This window comes from Cervus canadensis, chromosome 24 (genome assembly GCF_019320065.1).
Source record: "Cervus canadensis isolate Bull #8, Minnesota chromosome 24, ASM1932006v1, whole genome shotgun sequence".
NCBI lineage: Eukaryota > Metazoa > Chordata > Mammalia > Artiodactyla > Cervidae > Cervus > Cervus canadensis.
In genome coordinates, this window is record NC_057409.1 from 2382323 (window position 1) to 2397525 (window position 15203).

The 15203-nt window shown below is 57.1% G+C and overlaps 1 protein-coding gene across 2 annotated transcripts in view; it reads right to left on the reverse strand.

Annotated features, from left to right (window-relative positions):
* The window catches only part of IFFO2 (intermediate filament family orphan 2), a 50256-nt gene extending 35955 nt beyond the window's left edge, over nt 1-14301 (reverse strand). Inside the window, exon 1 of one of the 2 annotated variants that reach the window (XM_043445029.1) lies at nt 13360-14301. In XM_043445029.1, the coding sequence (XP_043300964.1) occupies nt 13360-14030 (671 nt within the window). In that variant the 5' untranslated portion in view covers nt 14031-14301. The remainder of the gene's footprint in view (nt 1-13359) is intronic. The other variant, XM_043445028.1, reaches the window with a different exon arrangement.
* Between the last annotated feature and the right edge of the window lie 902 nt (nt 14302-15203).

A 15203-nucleotide genomic window follows, 5' to 3' on the forward strand; every position in this document is an offset into this window, starting at 1 on the left:
CTGAGACCTCCTGAGGCCGCCTCCGCATCGAGGGTGCTGGGACTTGGGAGGCAGGGACAGAGGTGGCAAGACCACGTCCAGCAAGGCCCCAGGGGGCCACAGGGTCCAGGCCACACACCATGCTGGCTGCAGCCTCGAGGGCCAGGTCTTGCCCCACAGTGACCCTCTGCCAACAGCCTGCTGGGGAGGACAGGGGATGTGACCTCCTGGCCGGTCAAGCGGGCGGCTGGGCTGGGGAAGGGAAGTGCTCTGAACACAAAGGCCGCTCTGCAGCCGGAAGCGGGAGGGACGGGTCTGCGCTCCTTGTGTGGGCCTGGGGGCTGGGGAGGCAGGGCCGGGCTGAGACAGCGGCACGGAGCCACAGCAGCTCAGGGGCCTGCACCACACTCGGCCCTCGGTGCGCCCATCCCACTGAAGCCTCATTACACCCACGGGCCAGGGCTGTCAGCCCCACTTTACAGATGAGAAAACTGAGGCCCGGGGTGGTGATGCGAAGCCCAGGCAGTCCCACGCCAGGAGCAGAGCTCCCACCCAAGTGGAAGCCCTGATCGCAGGCTGACAGGATAACCAAGGAAGAGGGAACAAATCATTTCTTTTTAAATCCCCATGGATCAACTCTGAACATTCATTGGAAGGACTGATGCTGAAGCTGAAGCTCCAATACTTTGGTCGCCTGATAGGAAGAGCCAACTCACTGGAAAAGACCCTGATGCTGGGAAAGATTAAAGGTGGGAGGAGAAGGGGACGACAGAAGATGAGATGGTTAGATGCCACCACTGAGCAAACTCCAGGAGATAATGAAGGACAGAGAAGCCTGGTATGCCGCAGTCCATGGGGTCACAAGGAGTCAGACATGACTTAACGAGTGAACGACATGAACAACAATGGATGTATTATGCCTTAAGACCCAGAAAGGAACAACCTATAAATTAGGGATCCCCTGAACTCAGCATCAGGTTAATCCTGGCTTGTCTGTAGCCTGGTGAGCGTCAGCCTGTCTCCCAACATGAATGAGTCCTAATGTTGTAAATGTCGGTATTTTATTTAAAGGCAAGTGTAAAACCAGTTGCAATGTAATATTAAGATTTTCCATAGAAAATTTTATAAACATACTATTTGTCAGGCACAGCCGCAGCCTGGGGACTCAAGAAGCATGGTCTTTGTGGGGACTGGGGGATCAGCCTTTATAGTTTACCGAATTCCTCACTATGGGCAAAGTCCTCAGACCTCCAACTCCAGGGCTCACCCCAGAGAAGAGGGGACGAGAATGGCCCTCACTGGGCCAGGCTCACCAACAATGGTGTGGGTCTCACCATCCCATTTTATACCAGAGGAAACTGAGGCACAGAGAAATGCACAGCTGAGCCCACAGCTAGCAGACAGGGTCGGCAGGTCAGCCCACATCCCGGGACGCCAGCATCAGGCCGAGTTCAGGGAGGTGCGTCCTGTTACAAGGAGACGAACCCAAGACGACCTCGGACGTCTCCGTTGCAGCTCTGGAGCACTGGGGACCCGGCTGTCTGGCCAAGGGGCAGAGTTCATTTGGTCTCTGTGGGCGCCACCCCGACAGGCCCCAAGAGCTCTTCACTCTAAACTCTCTGACCTCTGGGAGCTTTCCAAACCCCTCCTTAAAGGACCAGCAGGCCCCAGGATCCCCTAGCCCAAGGCTTTCAAAGGAACCCTGTTTAGGGGAGCTGGGTTCTAGCCCCTACTATGCTATGTGACCTCAGGAGAGCTGCTCTCCTTCTCCGGGCCTCAGTTTTCTCATCTGTAAAATGGCCAGGGGTATTTAAGTGGGAGCAGAGAGAAAAAGCTACAACACTGAGATGAACTTGCAGAAGGTCTTCTTCAAAAGACAGCAGGCACATCTAGTTATCTGGGACGACAGGAGAACGACGTCTCCTGGAAGCAGGGGAAGGGACTAGATGATCTCAGAGAGAGCCTGAAACCCTCTGGGCCCACCAGGAGGTAGGAGGAAGGTGTGCGGGAGGGCGGTCACCTGGGAGAGTTACGGTGAGCTGCCTAGTCCCCACAGCCCCGAACCACGTCTAGAACCACCTAGGAGGAGGAAGCTGAGGCCCCCGGGAGGCACTGACCTCTAACCCGGCAGCTCTCTCTCTCACCAACCTCCTCTGCACCCCACCATGATGTCAAGACCCTAGCCCCACAGTGCAAGGGGTGGGGGTAAACAGAGATGGGGTCCTGACCCCAGGGTGCTCCACGTCCATAGGGGAGAGACGCAGGCTCCCGGCCCCGTGCTCACAGACACACAGGTTCATGAAGCCTCGCAGGAGGCAAAGAGCCCCCACCCAGGCCTGGCATCGGGCAGGGGTGGGGGCAGTGCCCCTCACAGCCCTGCCCTGACTCCCGCGGGAGACGGGGCAGGGGTGAGAGACCAAAACAAGGAAGAGGAGAGAGGGAGGGAGGATGAGAGACAGCAAAACAGAACAAAGAGAGCCCAGAAGTCCCCGAGCGGGGAGGGAGGAGCAGAAGGGGGAGGGAAAGAGCAGGCGGGCCTAGCGGTGTCCCGACTCTAGCCCGGCTGCCTGGGAGCCACCAGCCCGGCCCTCTCAGCTCCTGGCCTCTGCAGAAACTGTTCTCACCACCTGCAGCACCCTGTTCCCCCCTTCCACTCCTATTCGACCTTCCAAACATAACTCAGCTGCTGTCTCCTCCAGGAAGCCCTCCTTTACTGGCCTTAAGCTGGCTCAGCTGCCTTCCAGAATCCCTGGGTTTCAGGCACTACAGAGTCCTACCAGGGTCCTCCCTGGACCAGCATTCCGGCTTTGCAATGCACTTTCCCCAAATTGATTCCGGTCTCATTCTCCTCCCCTTCCCCGGATGGCCTTCCACCCATTACTATAGCTGGCCAGGGCAAATCGGGGGGTGCCCGCGGGTCCTGGGAAGATGTCCTGACCCTGCCCCGAGAGGAGCCTGTCTGCCGGGGAATCTCACAAGGTCCACTTAGACCAGCAGCTCTTCCCCTCCCCCAGACGGCCAGCTGGTGGCAGCGAGCCAGGAAGCTTCCTAAATAACCCGAGCAATAAAAGTGGCCAATTAAGAGGGTGGAAGGCAGTGTCTCCACTGCGGGGGTGTCTCTCCATTCAGCAGCAGACGGGCGGGGGGCTGTGTGCGGGAGCACATTCCAAAGTCGGAGCACGCAGGCCAGAGAGCGCTGAGCAAGCATCCCGGAGCCAGCTCCGAGACAGCCCCTGCCCGGCGCGGCCCAGGCCGGGGCCCCAGGGCCCCCCGAGCGCCCCCCGCTCCTCCCCACAGAGCCCCCAGCCTCGCTGAGGGTCGTCGCGACAGCTGCCCGCGTTGGAGCGCTGTCACCTCCTTCCCTTTCTCCCACCACTCCTGCAATAGGACTAGTGGTCCTCATTGTGCAGATAAGAAATCAAGGTCTCCCTCAAGGTCACGGGCTGATAAGACTGAGACTTATCTTAGACTCCTCGCTCCCTGACCTCCGAGTCACGCACAAAGGCTCTGCTCCGAGCTGTTTCGTGTCAAAGGTTTTGTCCAGCACCCCATCCCAGCTTGACTTGCGACCTAGAGAAGATGTGCTATGAAGGCAAAGGGGAGGACAAGGCCTTTCATGGAACTTCAAGTGGCCCCTGGTCGCCCGGGAAGCTGGAGAAGAAACAGCAGTGTGGGTTTGGGCCCAGGGCCTCCGAGTACAGTCATCACAGGCACTGCATGGGACAATTTATAAAATGCTGCCACAGGTACCACTTGGTTTAATCTGCCAAACAGCCTCATGAAGCCAGGGTTATTATCCCCATTTCACAGCAGGGAAAACTGAGGCTCAGAGCAGGAAAGCTGCCTACAATTGATATGCCCCTTCCTGGGTACCACAAAGGGTAAGAGACTGACTTCCTGGGTTTGAATCTTGACTTGCTGCTTCCTGTCTTGGCCCTCAGGGTCTCAGTTTTAGCATCTCTAAAATGGGCCACTGATAGTATGCAACTCATAGGGTTATTGTGAGGTTCCATGAATTAAACTGCTTTGAATAGCTCCTGGCAACATGTAAACGGTATAGAAATATTTTTTAACTAATTAATTGCTGTTGACTGTGCCCGCATTCTGCACAGGCACTATCGGGGCAGGGATTTGTCACGTGGTATTGTCCCATTTGCCTGGTTCCCCAGACCCTGGGCTCCTGAGGGCAGGGGCTGTGCATGCTTCACCCCAGTGCCCAGCATGGGGCCTGGCATGAGGTGGGTGCCCAGCCACTGTCCAGAGAACAGAACTCCGGCTTCTCGGACACCCATACCCAGCAGTCTCATCTTCCCCACCAAGAGACATGGGATGACTGTAAGAAGTTCCCCATTCCCTGGCAAAGTTCACAGCACCCACCGAAAGCAGAAGTCAGACCTGAGTCCAGGGCGGAGGCCGGCTTCCCTCCGGCCGCCGGAATGCCCACTGCTCTCTCCCGCTTGTCATCAGGCGGGGGGAGAGGGGGGCCTGACCACTGCCTGGAGGGCCCTCAGGTGCTGGGCAGGACAAATGGAGCATGAACTCAGAGTGTCAGCCCCACGCCCTGCCCTGGCTCGGCAAGTGAAATTTCCTCTCTCATCCTGTGGAGGGTGGTCACAAGGTTTACATCAGATCACAGGGAAAGTGCTCGGCAGGTAACTATTCGGGTTCCCAGCTCACTCTCCTTCCCTCCTTCCCCACCCACCTGGATAAGCCAACCAGGAACTCTCTCCTACCCAGAGCCCGTCCTCAGTGAGCAGCGGGGCTGGACCGCCCTCCAAGGCCGCCCGGGAGGCTCATCTGCTTGCCCCTGGCAGTGATTCACTGGCTTCACAAGAAAATAATTACTCTAAAGTCACAGCAGGAAGTCTTCCCTGCGTGGCAGCCACCTCCTGTTCTGCCACCCGCCGCGGCAATATTGTGTCAGGCGCCGGGGAGACCCGCACCACAGCCTGCCTCCCCCCTCCTCCGCCACCCTTTGCCAGCTTCACCAGCCTGCAGGCGGCATCTTCCAGCCTGCATCTTCCCCGGGGAGGGGCCTGAACTTGGGGTCTAGAGACCCAGGCTGCCCTCCTTTGAGATCTGGGGCAGACGTCTTCACCCTTCTGAACCTCTCATCCGCAAAATGAATAATAATCAATTCCCACTTCTTGGGATGGCTCTAATAAATAAATCTCGCTTATTTAAAGAATCATCACAAGGCTTAGCACGTAGTAGGAACTCAGTCAATGATGGCAATTAACTCATTATGATTTATTTTAAACCTTTTGGTCAATGTTTCCACATCCCACGGTTTCAACTGATTTTTATATCAACCCTGGGAAGCTGAACCCATAAGAAACTTTATCCCCATTTTACAGAGCAATTCATCAAGGTACAAGAGATGAAATAGCATGCACAGAATCCAGGTCACTGTAGGAAAGTTACAGAGACACCAGTCTTGCCATGGTCCCCACTGCCAGGTGGGCAACGGGAAGCTTAGCCCACAGCACAGGCTAGCTAGGACCATGCCCAGGGTGCCCCCGGACCCCTGGGCAGCTCTAGCGGCCTCCTGCCACACCCTGGGGGGCTCAGCCAGGCCACAGCCCCTTGGAGGGAACCAGAGGCATTTGCCATGTTTAGTACTGAATGACAACTGCTCTTGTACCAAGAACTAGAGTAAAAAACCACATCCTGCCCAGGAAGCCAAGCATGGGTGCCCACTGGGGATTGGAGGGTGCTGCCCTGGCAGGCAGGTAGCAGCATCAGCAACCTTCACCAGCCTCCTTTCTGGCCTAGAATCTTCTGAGCACCTCATGGCCAGCCACGCCCAGAGACTGCACCACCCCCAGACGCGGCCAGCAAGGTCAGGGACCACCCTCTCCCCAGGGCCCAGCCTGGTTCTTGACTTCTGCCCACCTCACAAAGCTGGCACCACCCACCCGCTGGGGCACCCACCCTTCCGCCCTGTGAAATCTGGCCATGTAACTCTTGGAACCTCACGGTCTACAACGTGCTGTAACCACGTGAGCCCGTGGACGGCCCTACAGTGTCAGGACACAGATCTCAGCAACCCCCTTTTCCAGATGAGGAAACTGAGGCTCAGGGAGGCAAACGGATAGCCCAGTTTTAACTCCTGTGCTGGGGGCTAGCATTTGGCATCAGAAGACGGTTTTTCATTCATTCAAACTTGTTGAAATGATGTGTCAGGACCAGAGTCCTGGTCTCCTGACTCCAGGTCCTGACCGTTTGCTCCACAAGCTGCACGTCTGCCAGATACAGAGTCCATGTGCGTCGGTCACCCGTGTCCACGCAGACCCACTGGGGCCTACCAGCACGCGGCAGCCAGGCACAGGGCCTCCTCACCGCACAGACACAGGCTCAGCATGGACTCCGGCCAGACCCTGGCCGGGCTGTGTGTACAAGATGAAGAGGGCAGACCCGGAGCCAGCCCCCGCAGAGCTTCCAGTCGGTGCAAGGGGCAGACACGTCCCAGGCAACCACAGTTCAGGGCAGAGGGTGCTGTGTCCGACGGAAGGTCAGCGGAGAGCCCGGGAACGACAGGGCTGCCTCCCTCCCTGCCATGCGCCCGCAGCCATCTGCGCCCTGGGGAGTCACCCAAGCGCCCAGCCGCAGCGCGTCGATGGGATCAAAAGCCAGGCTCCGCGGGCGACGTCCACAGCCTCCGCTCTCACTTACTCATGGCGCGGTTCAGATCAATTCCCCTGGAAGTCCACGCATCTCCTGGCAGCAAAGGACATGTGCAAGCTCTGGGTCTACCCTTCTGTGTCCTTCAAACCCCGACACGTGTGGGCATGCAGGCACGGGCTTGGAGAGAGAGCCTGACAGCGCATGTGTGCATGCGCGTGCGCACGTGTGTGTGTGTGTGTGTGTGTGTGTGTGTGTGTGTGTGTGTGTGTGTGTGTGTGTGTGTGTGTGTGTGTGTGTGTGTGTGTGTGTGTGTGTGGCTCAGGGGCCCCGCATCCGGTGGCCAAGAAAAAAGCCCCGCCTCAAATTCCTGGGAGAAGGAATCTTCAGCGTCAGCTGTCTCCCTGCTTCCTGCTTCCTTTACTTTTCTGGGACCTCATTCCCTTCCTTCTAGCGTAAGGCTCTGAAAATCCTTCCCAAATTTGTCCCCAGAGAGCCTGCCAGCCAAACCAAGAGATGCTGGAAGGCGAAGGAGCTAAATGGAACGGGGTCTGTGTGTTTCTTTTAAAGGAGGCTGGGAGACAGGGCAGGGGGTGGCAGGAGATTTCCGCGGACACAAATCAACCCCGAAGAGTACGAAGCACAGCCTCCCTAGATGCTGGACAAAGAATCAGCCCTTTCTCCCTCCGCCCGCAGCCCCGTCTCCGGCGCCTTCCAGGGGACAGAGAGCGACAACGTGTCCTGAAATGGATGTGCCCAGCGTCCAGCGCCTTGCCGAGAAACCCTTGTAATATGAAAGGAACAGATATCGCGGCGGGGATGGGGTGGGGGGCGCTCTGGGATGGGGGATGTCCCGGGAGCCTCGTGTGCCTAACCCAGGAGCTGACTTACCCCCTTCCAACCCCTGGGGGAGTGAGTCTCCCTCTTTCACAGATAGCAGTGGGCCAGGCAGCTCAGAGAGGCCAAGCAACTGCCCACAGTCACCCAGAGGCTGGGAGAGCTGGGATTCGATCCACGCTTCCTCCAGCCAAAGCTGCCCCCTCCCCCACCGGGACAATCAGAAATAAAGAAGCTGTATCCGCAGCGGCTTCAGAAACAATGGAAGCGCAGATAAATAAGCCCTCTGACCAGCTTTCCGGGGTAGTCTTGTGGCTTTGGGGGCACTCGGGGACCAGCACCCTCCTGCCCAAGGGCCTCCCGGGGCGTGATGGCAAAGAGACAGGACAGTCCAGCGGGCCCACCCCCGCCCCCCACCAGCCCCTTTCTGGAGCTTTGCATTCGGGCTGACGGCCCAGCCCCTTCCGGCTCAAGATCAGAAATAGCTGTTGCAAAAGTCCCTCCCATCCCCGAAAGTGGCTTTTTAAAAAATGCTTAAAGGCAGACACATAAAAAGGTGGCGAGCATTCTGCCAAGCCCCAAAAGAAGGCAAATAGTGCAGGCATCGCCTCGGGGCAGGAAACAAAACTTTCCATGACAGATGGACGTTCTGCCTGTCTTTGTGGGTCAGCTCCCTCTCGGCCTCAGTTTCCCTGTCTCTAAAAAATTTTTTTAAAAAAAGTATTCCGCTGAATCAGCAATTCCTTTCTTTTCTGCTAAACTGTAAAACCCTTGGTTTCCAAACGAATCTCCCTCAGAATATCAATTTGAGAGCCATGAAAATGGAGCTGCTGTGGTTGATGGGGGCGAAATCCTCTGGTCTGCCCCCAACTGTTCCCCAGATCGCCTCACAGCACCCTGCTCCAGATCCCAGGGCTCCAAAGAGCCCACCTGAAAACCACCAGGCTGAAGGATCACCATGGTCCTCCAGGACCTCAAACAGAGCTCCAGTGAAAACAAAGCAAGACTCCCAGGCAGACTGAAGTCAGGGGCACGGACAGCAGCGGGCAAGGCTGGGAACAAAACCAGCCGGGTCCAGCCATGCTGGGCCGGGGCCGGAGAGGGGGCACCCGGGCCAGAGGAGGACCACTCTGCTACCCCAGGAGGCAGAAAGAGCAGCCCCGACCTGGACCCCTCCACGTCTCAGACAGAAACGCAGAGCGAGCTGGGAGGGATCGCCTACAGGAAGCCTGGTGGGTGTAGGAAGACCTACGGCTCAGAAAGAGCAGCGACTGGCCCGAGGCTACGCGGTGCCACACGGCAGGGGCAGACCTGGAGTCTGGGTCCCTAGGACGCCCATTCTGAAAACCCTCCGCCTGCCTAAAGCTCAGCTAGACTCGGCAGGAATCTCCCAGGGAAAGGCCCCCAGCCTGCAAACTCAGAACAGGATATTTCGGTGACACCGCGTGCGACAGGGTGCCGATGTTTGTTTTGGTTTCCAAATCAACGCTTGACAACCTTGTCGGCTACGGTTTCAGTGACCACACTTCCCTCATGGTAAAGAGCGTGGAGCTGATTGGGCCCAGGGGAAAGCAAAGCAGGAGTGAACAGGGTGAGCCCAGGTGTCCCAGGCCAGGGGCTCTGGTTTGGGCAGGCGTTTCCAAAACACGGATTCTGCACCACTGACGCACACGAGATGGGGTGGGGGGTACACAAAAGGTGACTTTTTAAATTCACATTTTATTGACTATGTGAGTGGGTAAACAAACTGTGCTCTACACACATGTTGGAATATTATTCAGCGCTATAAAGGGACGTACTACTGGTCTAAGCTACAGCATGGATGAATCTCACAATCACCATCTGAGCAAAAGAAGCCAGGCACAAAAGCCGACGTACCGCCTGACTCCATTTATATGAAAAGTCTACAGAAACAGAAAGCAGATCGGTGGGTGCCTGGTCTGGAGCAGAAGTGGGGATTCACTGCAGAGGTGCAAGGAAGATCTTGAGATGATGTGAGTGTTCTGATACCGGATTGTGCTGGTAGCTGCACAGCTCGGTCGGTTGACTAAAAATCACTGAACTGTATGTGTAAAATGGGAGGATTTTGTGATATGCAAATTATACCTCAATAAAGCTGGCTGAAAATTTAATGTTCAAAAAACTAAGATCACAGCATCTCTGGTCCCATCACTTCATGGAAAATAGAAGGGGGAAAAGTGGAAGCAATGGCAGATTTTATTTTCCTGGGGTCCAAAATCACTGCAGCCATGAAATTAAAGGACGCTTGCTCCTTGGAAGAAAAGCTATGACAAACCTAGACAGCATATTAAAAAGCAGAGACATCACTTTGCTGACAAAGGTCCATCTAGTTAAAGCTTTGGTTTTTCCAGTAGTCATGTATGGATGTAAGAGTTGGACCATAAAGAAGGCTGGGCACTGAAGAATTGATACTTTCGAACTGTGGTGTTGGAGAAGACTCTTGAGAGTCCCTTGGACTGCAAGGAGATCAAACTAGTCAATCCTAAAAGAAATCAATTCTGAATATTCATTAGAAGTACTGATGCTGAAGCTGGAGTTCCAATACGCTGGCCACCTGATGTGAATAGCCAACTCATTGGAAAAGACACTGATGCTGTGAAAGATTGAAGGTGGGAGGAGAAGGGGGCGACAGAGGATGAGATGGTTGGATGGCATCACCCACTCAATGGACATGAATCTGAGCAAACTCTGGGAGATGGTGAAGGCCAGGGAATCCTGGCGTGCTGCAGTCCATGGGGTCGCAAAGAGTCAGACACCACTTAGCAACTGAACAACAACAACAAAGCTGTTTAAAATATTTTACAAAAATAATAATATAGATGGTGATACATGACTATGGCCGCAGTTCATGGAGGTAGAACCCCAAAAGTTCTCAGCTTGGAGAACACTGAGCTACACAACCCAGGTTGCCCTCCGGAGAGGCAGAGAGCACCTCCAAGGCTGCAAGTTCCTCCAGGTGGGCAGGGGAAACTCTGGAAACTCTTCTTCCCCAGGACAGTCTCTTTCCTTTGGTCACCTCTTACGACCCCATGCTAGACATCCTGGAAGGATCTGAAGCCTTCAGTGGCCAAGAGCCCAGGTAAACACCTTGGTCTCATTCTCTTATGAACAAGAGATCAGAAGTGGGCTGGGAGTTCAAACTCAGATTTACATATTGTCAAGGCTGGGAAGACTCTTTGAGATCATCTAGTCCAGTCATTCTTAACGCTTTTCAAAAAAGTTGATCATATGCCTGCCCTCTTCCCAAAAGAAAATTCTTAGGAGAAACCCAAATAAAGAAACAAATAAATGCAGAACGCTATTTGTATAAATCCGTACTGTCGGCTCAGTGAGAAAACAGTTACCAGGCCTGAGGTTGATGAGCCCATTTTGGTCTGTTAACACTCAGAACTAGGGTTATGGTTGACAGTCCCCCTCGGTTTAATTCTCTCTCCGGTTTGGGCTGTAGAGCATCAGGGAAACCCTGACTCACACAGATCAGTAGCTACAAACGGGACCAGCTCTTAGCACTCTGCTTTGTGATCTCAGAATATTCTTCCGACGAAGAGAAAGCGGGGGTGGCTCTAACTTGACTCTGAACCAACAAATCAATGTTACGTCGACTTCCAAGAGTTAACAGTAAGAACTCAAAAGTGAGTGAGCATATTTTCATGACCATTTGACATTTTTTAACAAATCAGTGTTAGGTAGACTTCCGAGAGTTAACCGTAAGAACTCAAAAGTGAGTGAGCATATTTTCAAGACCATTTGACATTTTTTTAAATATGAATTTTTATTTAACGTTCAAGGAATGTCTAAGGCATCTCTAAGGCAGCCTGGGACTTCAGGGACTAGAGTTCTAGCCCACCCTCTTCTCATCTTTACAGACAGGGAAACCGAGGCTCGCTCAAAGGAGAAGGCAGACGTGCTTTGGCAAAAATCCAACTTGAGCCCTGAATCAACCTCAGAAAAGATGCATCTCCCCAGTTCACACACACAAAAAAAAAGAAAATGGGGGAAGAGAAGGTGCATACGCCCCCTACAAGGGCGGGAAGAGAGACACACTCAGCCTCCACCTGTCTCAGCAGCGCCCATGTCATTCCAGGGCAGCACCAGAAGCTGACATCACACCCCACACCCTGGGTGCAGCTTGAACTGGGCATTGCTCAATGCCAATCCATCTCCCTCTAGGACTGGGCATAGTGTTTCCATCTCCTTAGTAGCCAGGTCCGAAAGGCACACACACACACAATAAAACAAACACCCCGCAAGCCTGGGGCATGACGACACCACCAACAGTGGCAGACCAAAGGGCCCTCCCAGTTTCACCATCAAGAGCAAGCGCCTGTTCCCCTGCCGCACCCCAACGAAGCTGCCCACACAGGGCAGAGAGGTAGCCTCCCCATGGCGAGACACCAGGCCATCCTCAAGTCCTGCAGAGAGACAACCAGCTCAGGAGAGTAGCTTGTCTCCCCATGGGTCCAAGACATTTCCCCAGGAAGCCAGGCCCTGCATGGGAGACCCAAGACTCTGGGCAACTGCCCCCTCACAGCTTGACAAAGAGTCTCTCATCTTTAATAACGTCAATCTGATTACTTCATGCCTTTCAAAAAGCATCACCAGCCTACTCACCCCTTGTACAGCTGTAGGTGGATTTTATCATTCCCATTTCTCTGATAAGTAAACAGGCTTCCGGGTAGTTCAATGACCACTCAGTTCAGCCAGAGGTTCTCACTGGCAGGTGCTGGAGGTGGCACTTGAATCCTGCCCAGTGGCCAGCCCGCCCAGGTGAGAAGAAAAGGGAGGAAACCCATGGCCAGCTCTCTTGTGAGCACTAGGACACAGGAGTGGAAGGAAAGATGCTTCTCAGGGCATCCTCCAAGCCCTGGGGGTCAGAGCCACAGTTCCCAACACAGAGTTGCCTATGCCTGGGACAGCAGAGGGCCCTGCTCCCTTCCAAGCCTGAGATGCTACAGACAAACCCCTCTCCTCTTATCAGAAGGCCGATTAGGTAAAACTGTCAGCCAGGTTGTTGGCAGGAGGCAATGTCAATTTCCCAGCTGGGAATCTAGGCTGGGCAGAAATGTGCTAGCCAGTTCAGCAGGCATCCAGCCAAATCTGGTGGTCTGGGTCCATTCAGTGTCCTGTCTTCCAGCCTAAGGTTATCTTTGCTTGTGCAGATAACTCAGTCTTTAGGGCTGAGTTTGTTGGGGGTCCAAAAAAAACATGAGAATTGGGGGTAGGGAGAAGAGAGGTGAAGGGAGGTGTTTCTAAAACTTGTGTCCGGTCTGATGTAGGTCTGGTTATCCAGTCCAGCCAACTGGATATGACAGAGCTGGAGCAAGACAGCGGACCCTGGCCTCAGCGGACAGACCCAAGCACTCTGAAACACTTGATCTTTTTTTAATTTAAGGAAAAACAGAAAGTTAGTGGATTACTTAAGAGTTGTTTCTTTTCACCCATTGACAGAGGGGAGCCCACTTTGTACATCCCTGGGGAAAACACCTAAGTTGGAAGACAGACTGGCCAGGAGTATCTCACATCCCAGCTTCACCACCTATTAGCCAAGCCACCTTAGGCAAGTCACTTGCATCCGTGCCTCGGTTTTCTCATCTACAAAATGAAGATAAGAATGCCCCACACTTTGTGTTGCCATGAGGATTAGGTGACATCACATAAAACACCTACGGTCATTATGTCACCTAGAAAACAATGTGCCTGGTCCAGTGACGGAGCGGAGGTGTCCCCCACGGAACTAGAAACCGAGTTTTCCAAATCTGCAAACACAGCTTCCAGCCTCAGCTGCTAGGACCCCGTATCCCGGCCCCTCCGGAACTCACACATTCCGGGGCCGCCAGAACGGAACGACCCCCAACCCCCGACCGGGAGTGCGGGGCGGCTGGGCGGGGTCCCACTCACCTCCGCTTGTACTCGTCGCGCTCGCGCTTCACCTTGGCGAGCACGTTGTAGAGCGCGCGGATCTCGGGCGTGATGGTGTCGATCTGCACGCCCACGCCGTCGGGGTGCACCCACGACACTCCGGGGCCCTGCACGGTCTCCACGCCGCCGCCGCCCGTGCGCCGCACCTGCGTGTAGCTCCAGATGGTCCCGGGCAGGCGGCCGTAGTACTGCGGGTGCGAGCCGCCACCGGGGGGCAGGCCGCCCAGGGCCGCGGCTTGGTTGGCGTTGGCGCCGGCCGCCGCGCCGCTGCCCGGCCCGCCGCCGGGCGCCGGCGGCCGCAGCAGCTCCGGCCCGGTCTGCACGGCCTGCTCGCGGGAGAAGGTCTTGTAGCGCAGCCGCCGCTCGCGCTCGCTCTGCTGCTGCTCCAGTTGCTTCTCCAGCAGCCGGTTGCGCCGCTCCAGTTCGTGCACCTTGGCCAGGAAGCAGCGGAAGCGCACGTTGAGCCCCTTGAGGAGGTGGATGTTGGAGCCCAGGTCGTCCCGCAGCGCCGCCGTCACCGGCGACGGCCCGGGCCCGGCCCCACCGCCGCCGCCGCCCCCGCCGGGACAGCCCCCGGGCCCGCCGCCGCCGCCACCCGGCGGGCAGCCGAAGGCCAAGGCCATCTCCCCGAACAGCAGCGAGTTCACCATGCGCCGGCCGCGCGGCTCAGGGCCCAGGGCCCGCGGCTCCAGGTGCGGCTCCAGCTCCGGGCAGGGCTCCCGGCGCGGCCGGGCCAGGGCGGGCGCGGGATCCAGCGCGGCCGGCCGGGCGGTTCCAGATGCGCGCCAGACGCGGCCTCCGCGGTGACGGCGAGCCGGGCCGCCCCCGGGTGTGAGCGCCGCGGCGAGTGAAGGGACTCGGGCCGCAGTGGAGGCCGCGGCGGCTCGCACGGGGCAGCAAGGGTCGCAAGTCCAGGCGCCGGGGGCTGTCGGAGACGCTGTGGAGGCGCCGCGGCAGCCGCGCTCCGAGGACTCTCCGCGGGCACTGCCCCTCTGCGGCGGGCCCCGCCCACTGCAGACATAGGCCCCGCCCCAGGCCCCGCCCCGCCCACCACTGCGGCGCTCCCGGAGCCGGAGGCCCCGCCCCCAGGCACCGCCCCGCCCACCGCGCCTGCCACTGCGGCGCTTCCCGGAGCCGGAGGCCCCGCCCCCTCATCTAGCCCCGCCCACCGCGCCTTCCTCTGCGGCGCTCCCGGAGCCGGAGGCCCCGCCCAGCTCTGGACCCGACCCCTCCCTCCCCTGCGCCGGGTCCTGTGGCCCGGCCCGGCTCCGATCCTTCGCCCGGGGACACGGCCCACAGACTGCACCAGGCAGGCGGTCAGGTGGGATCGCCGCAGAGCCAGCCCGGCCTCTTAAAGGGACCGGCGGCCTCGGCAGCGCTCGCTTCCCCCGCCAGGGAGTCTCCTCCCCCACGGTCTTTGCCAAGGAGGCTACCCTTTTCTTCCAGCCACCCCAGCTCCCGCGGTCCCCGATTCCCGCGGAGTGAGGGGGACTTCCGTCTGGAAGGGCTGGGGACCAGAACATCCGCACCCCACCCCCAGTCCAGCGTGGCGCGGCCTCGATCGACCTTCCCCGGATGAGGCCGCTCTTGCGCCGGCACGTCGCCCACGCAGTGGACCCAGGAGGGCTCCTCCACCGCTTGCCCCAGCCTCTCGTCCCGAGATCGGTCTGGGCTATGCCGAGCCAGCTGGTCCTCGGCCCAAAGGTGGGCCCGCGGATGCTGGGGTTCTGCGCAGGGAAACTGAGCTGAGATCCTCCGGCATGTGACACCTACAAGCTCAGCCTGGGCTGCTACCAATCCCCAGCCTCCACACCACCGCACAG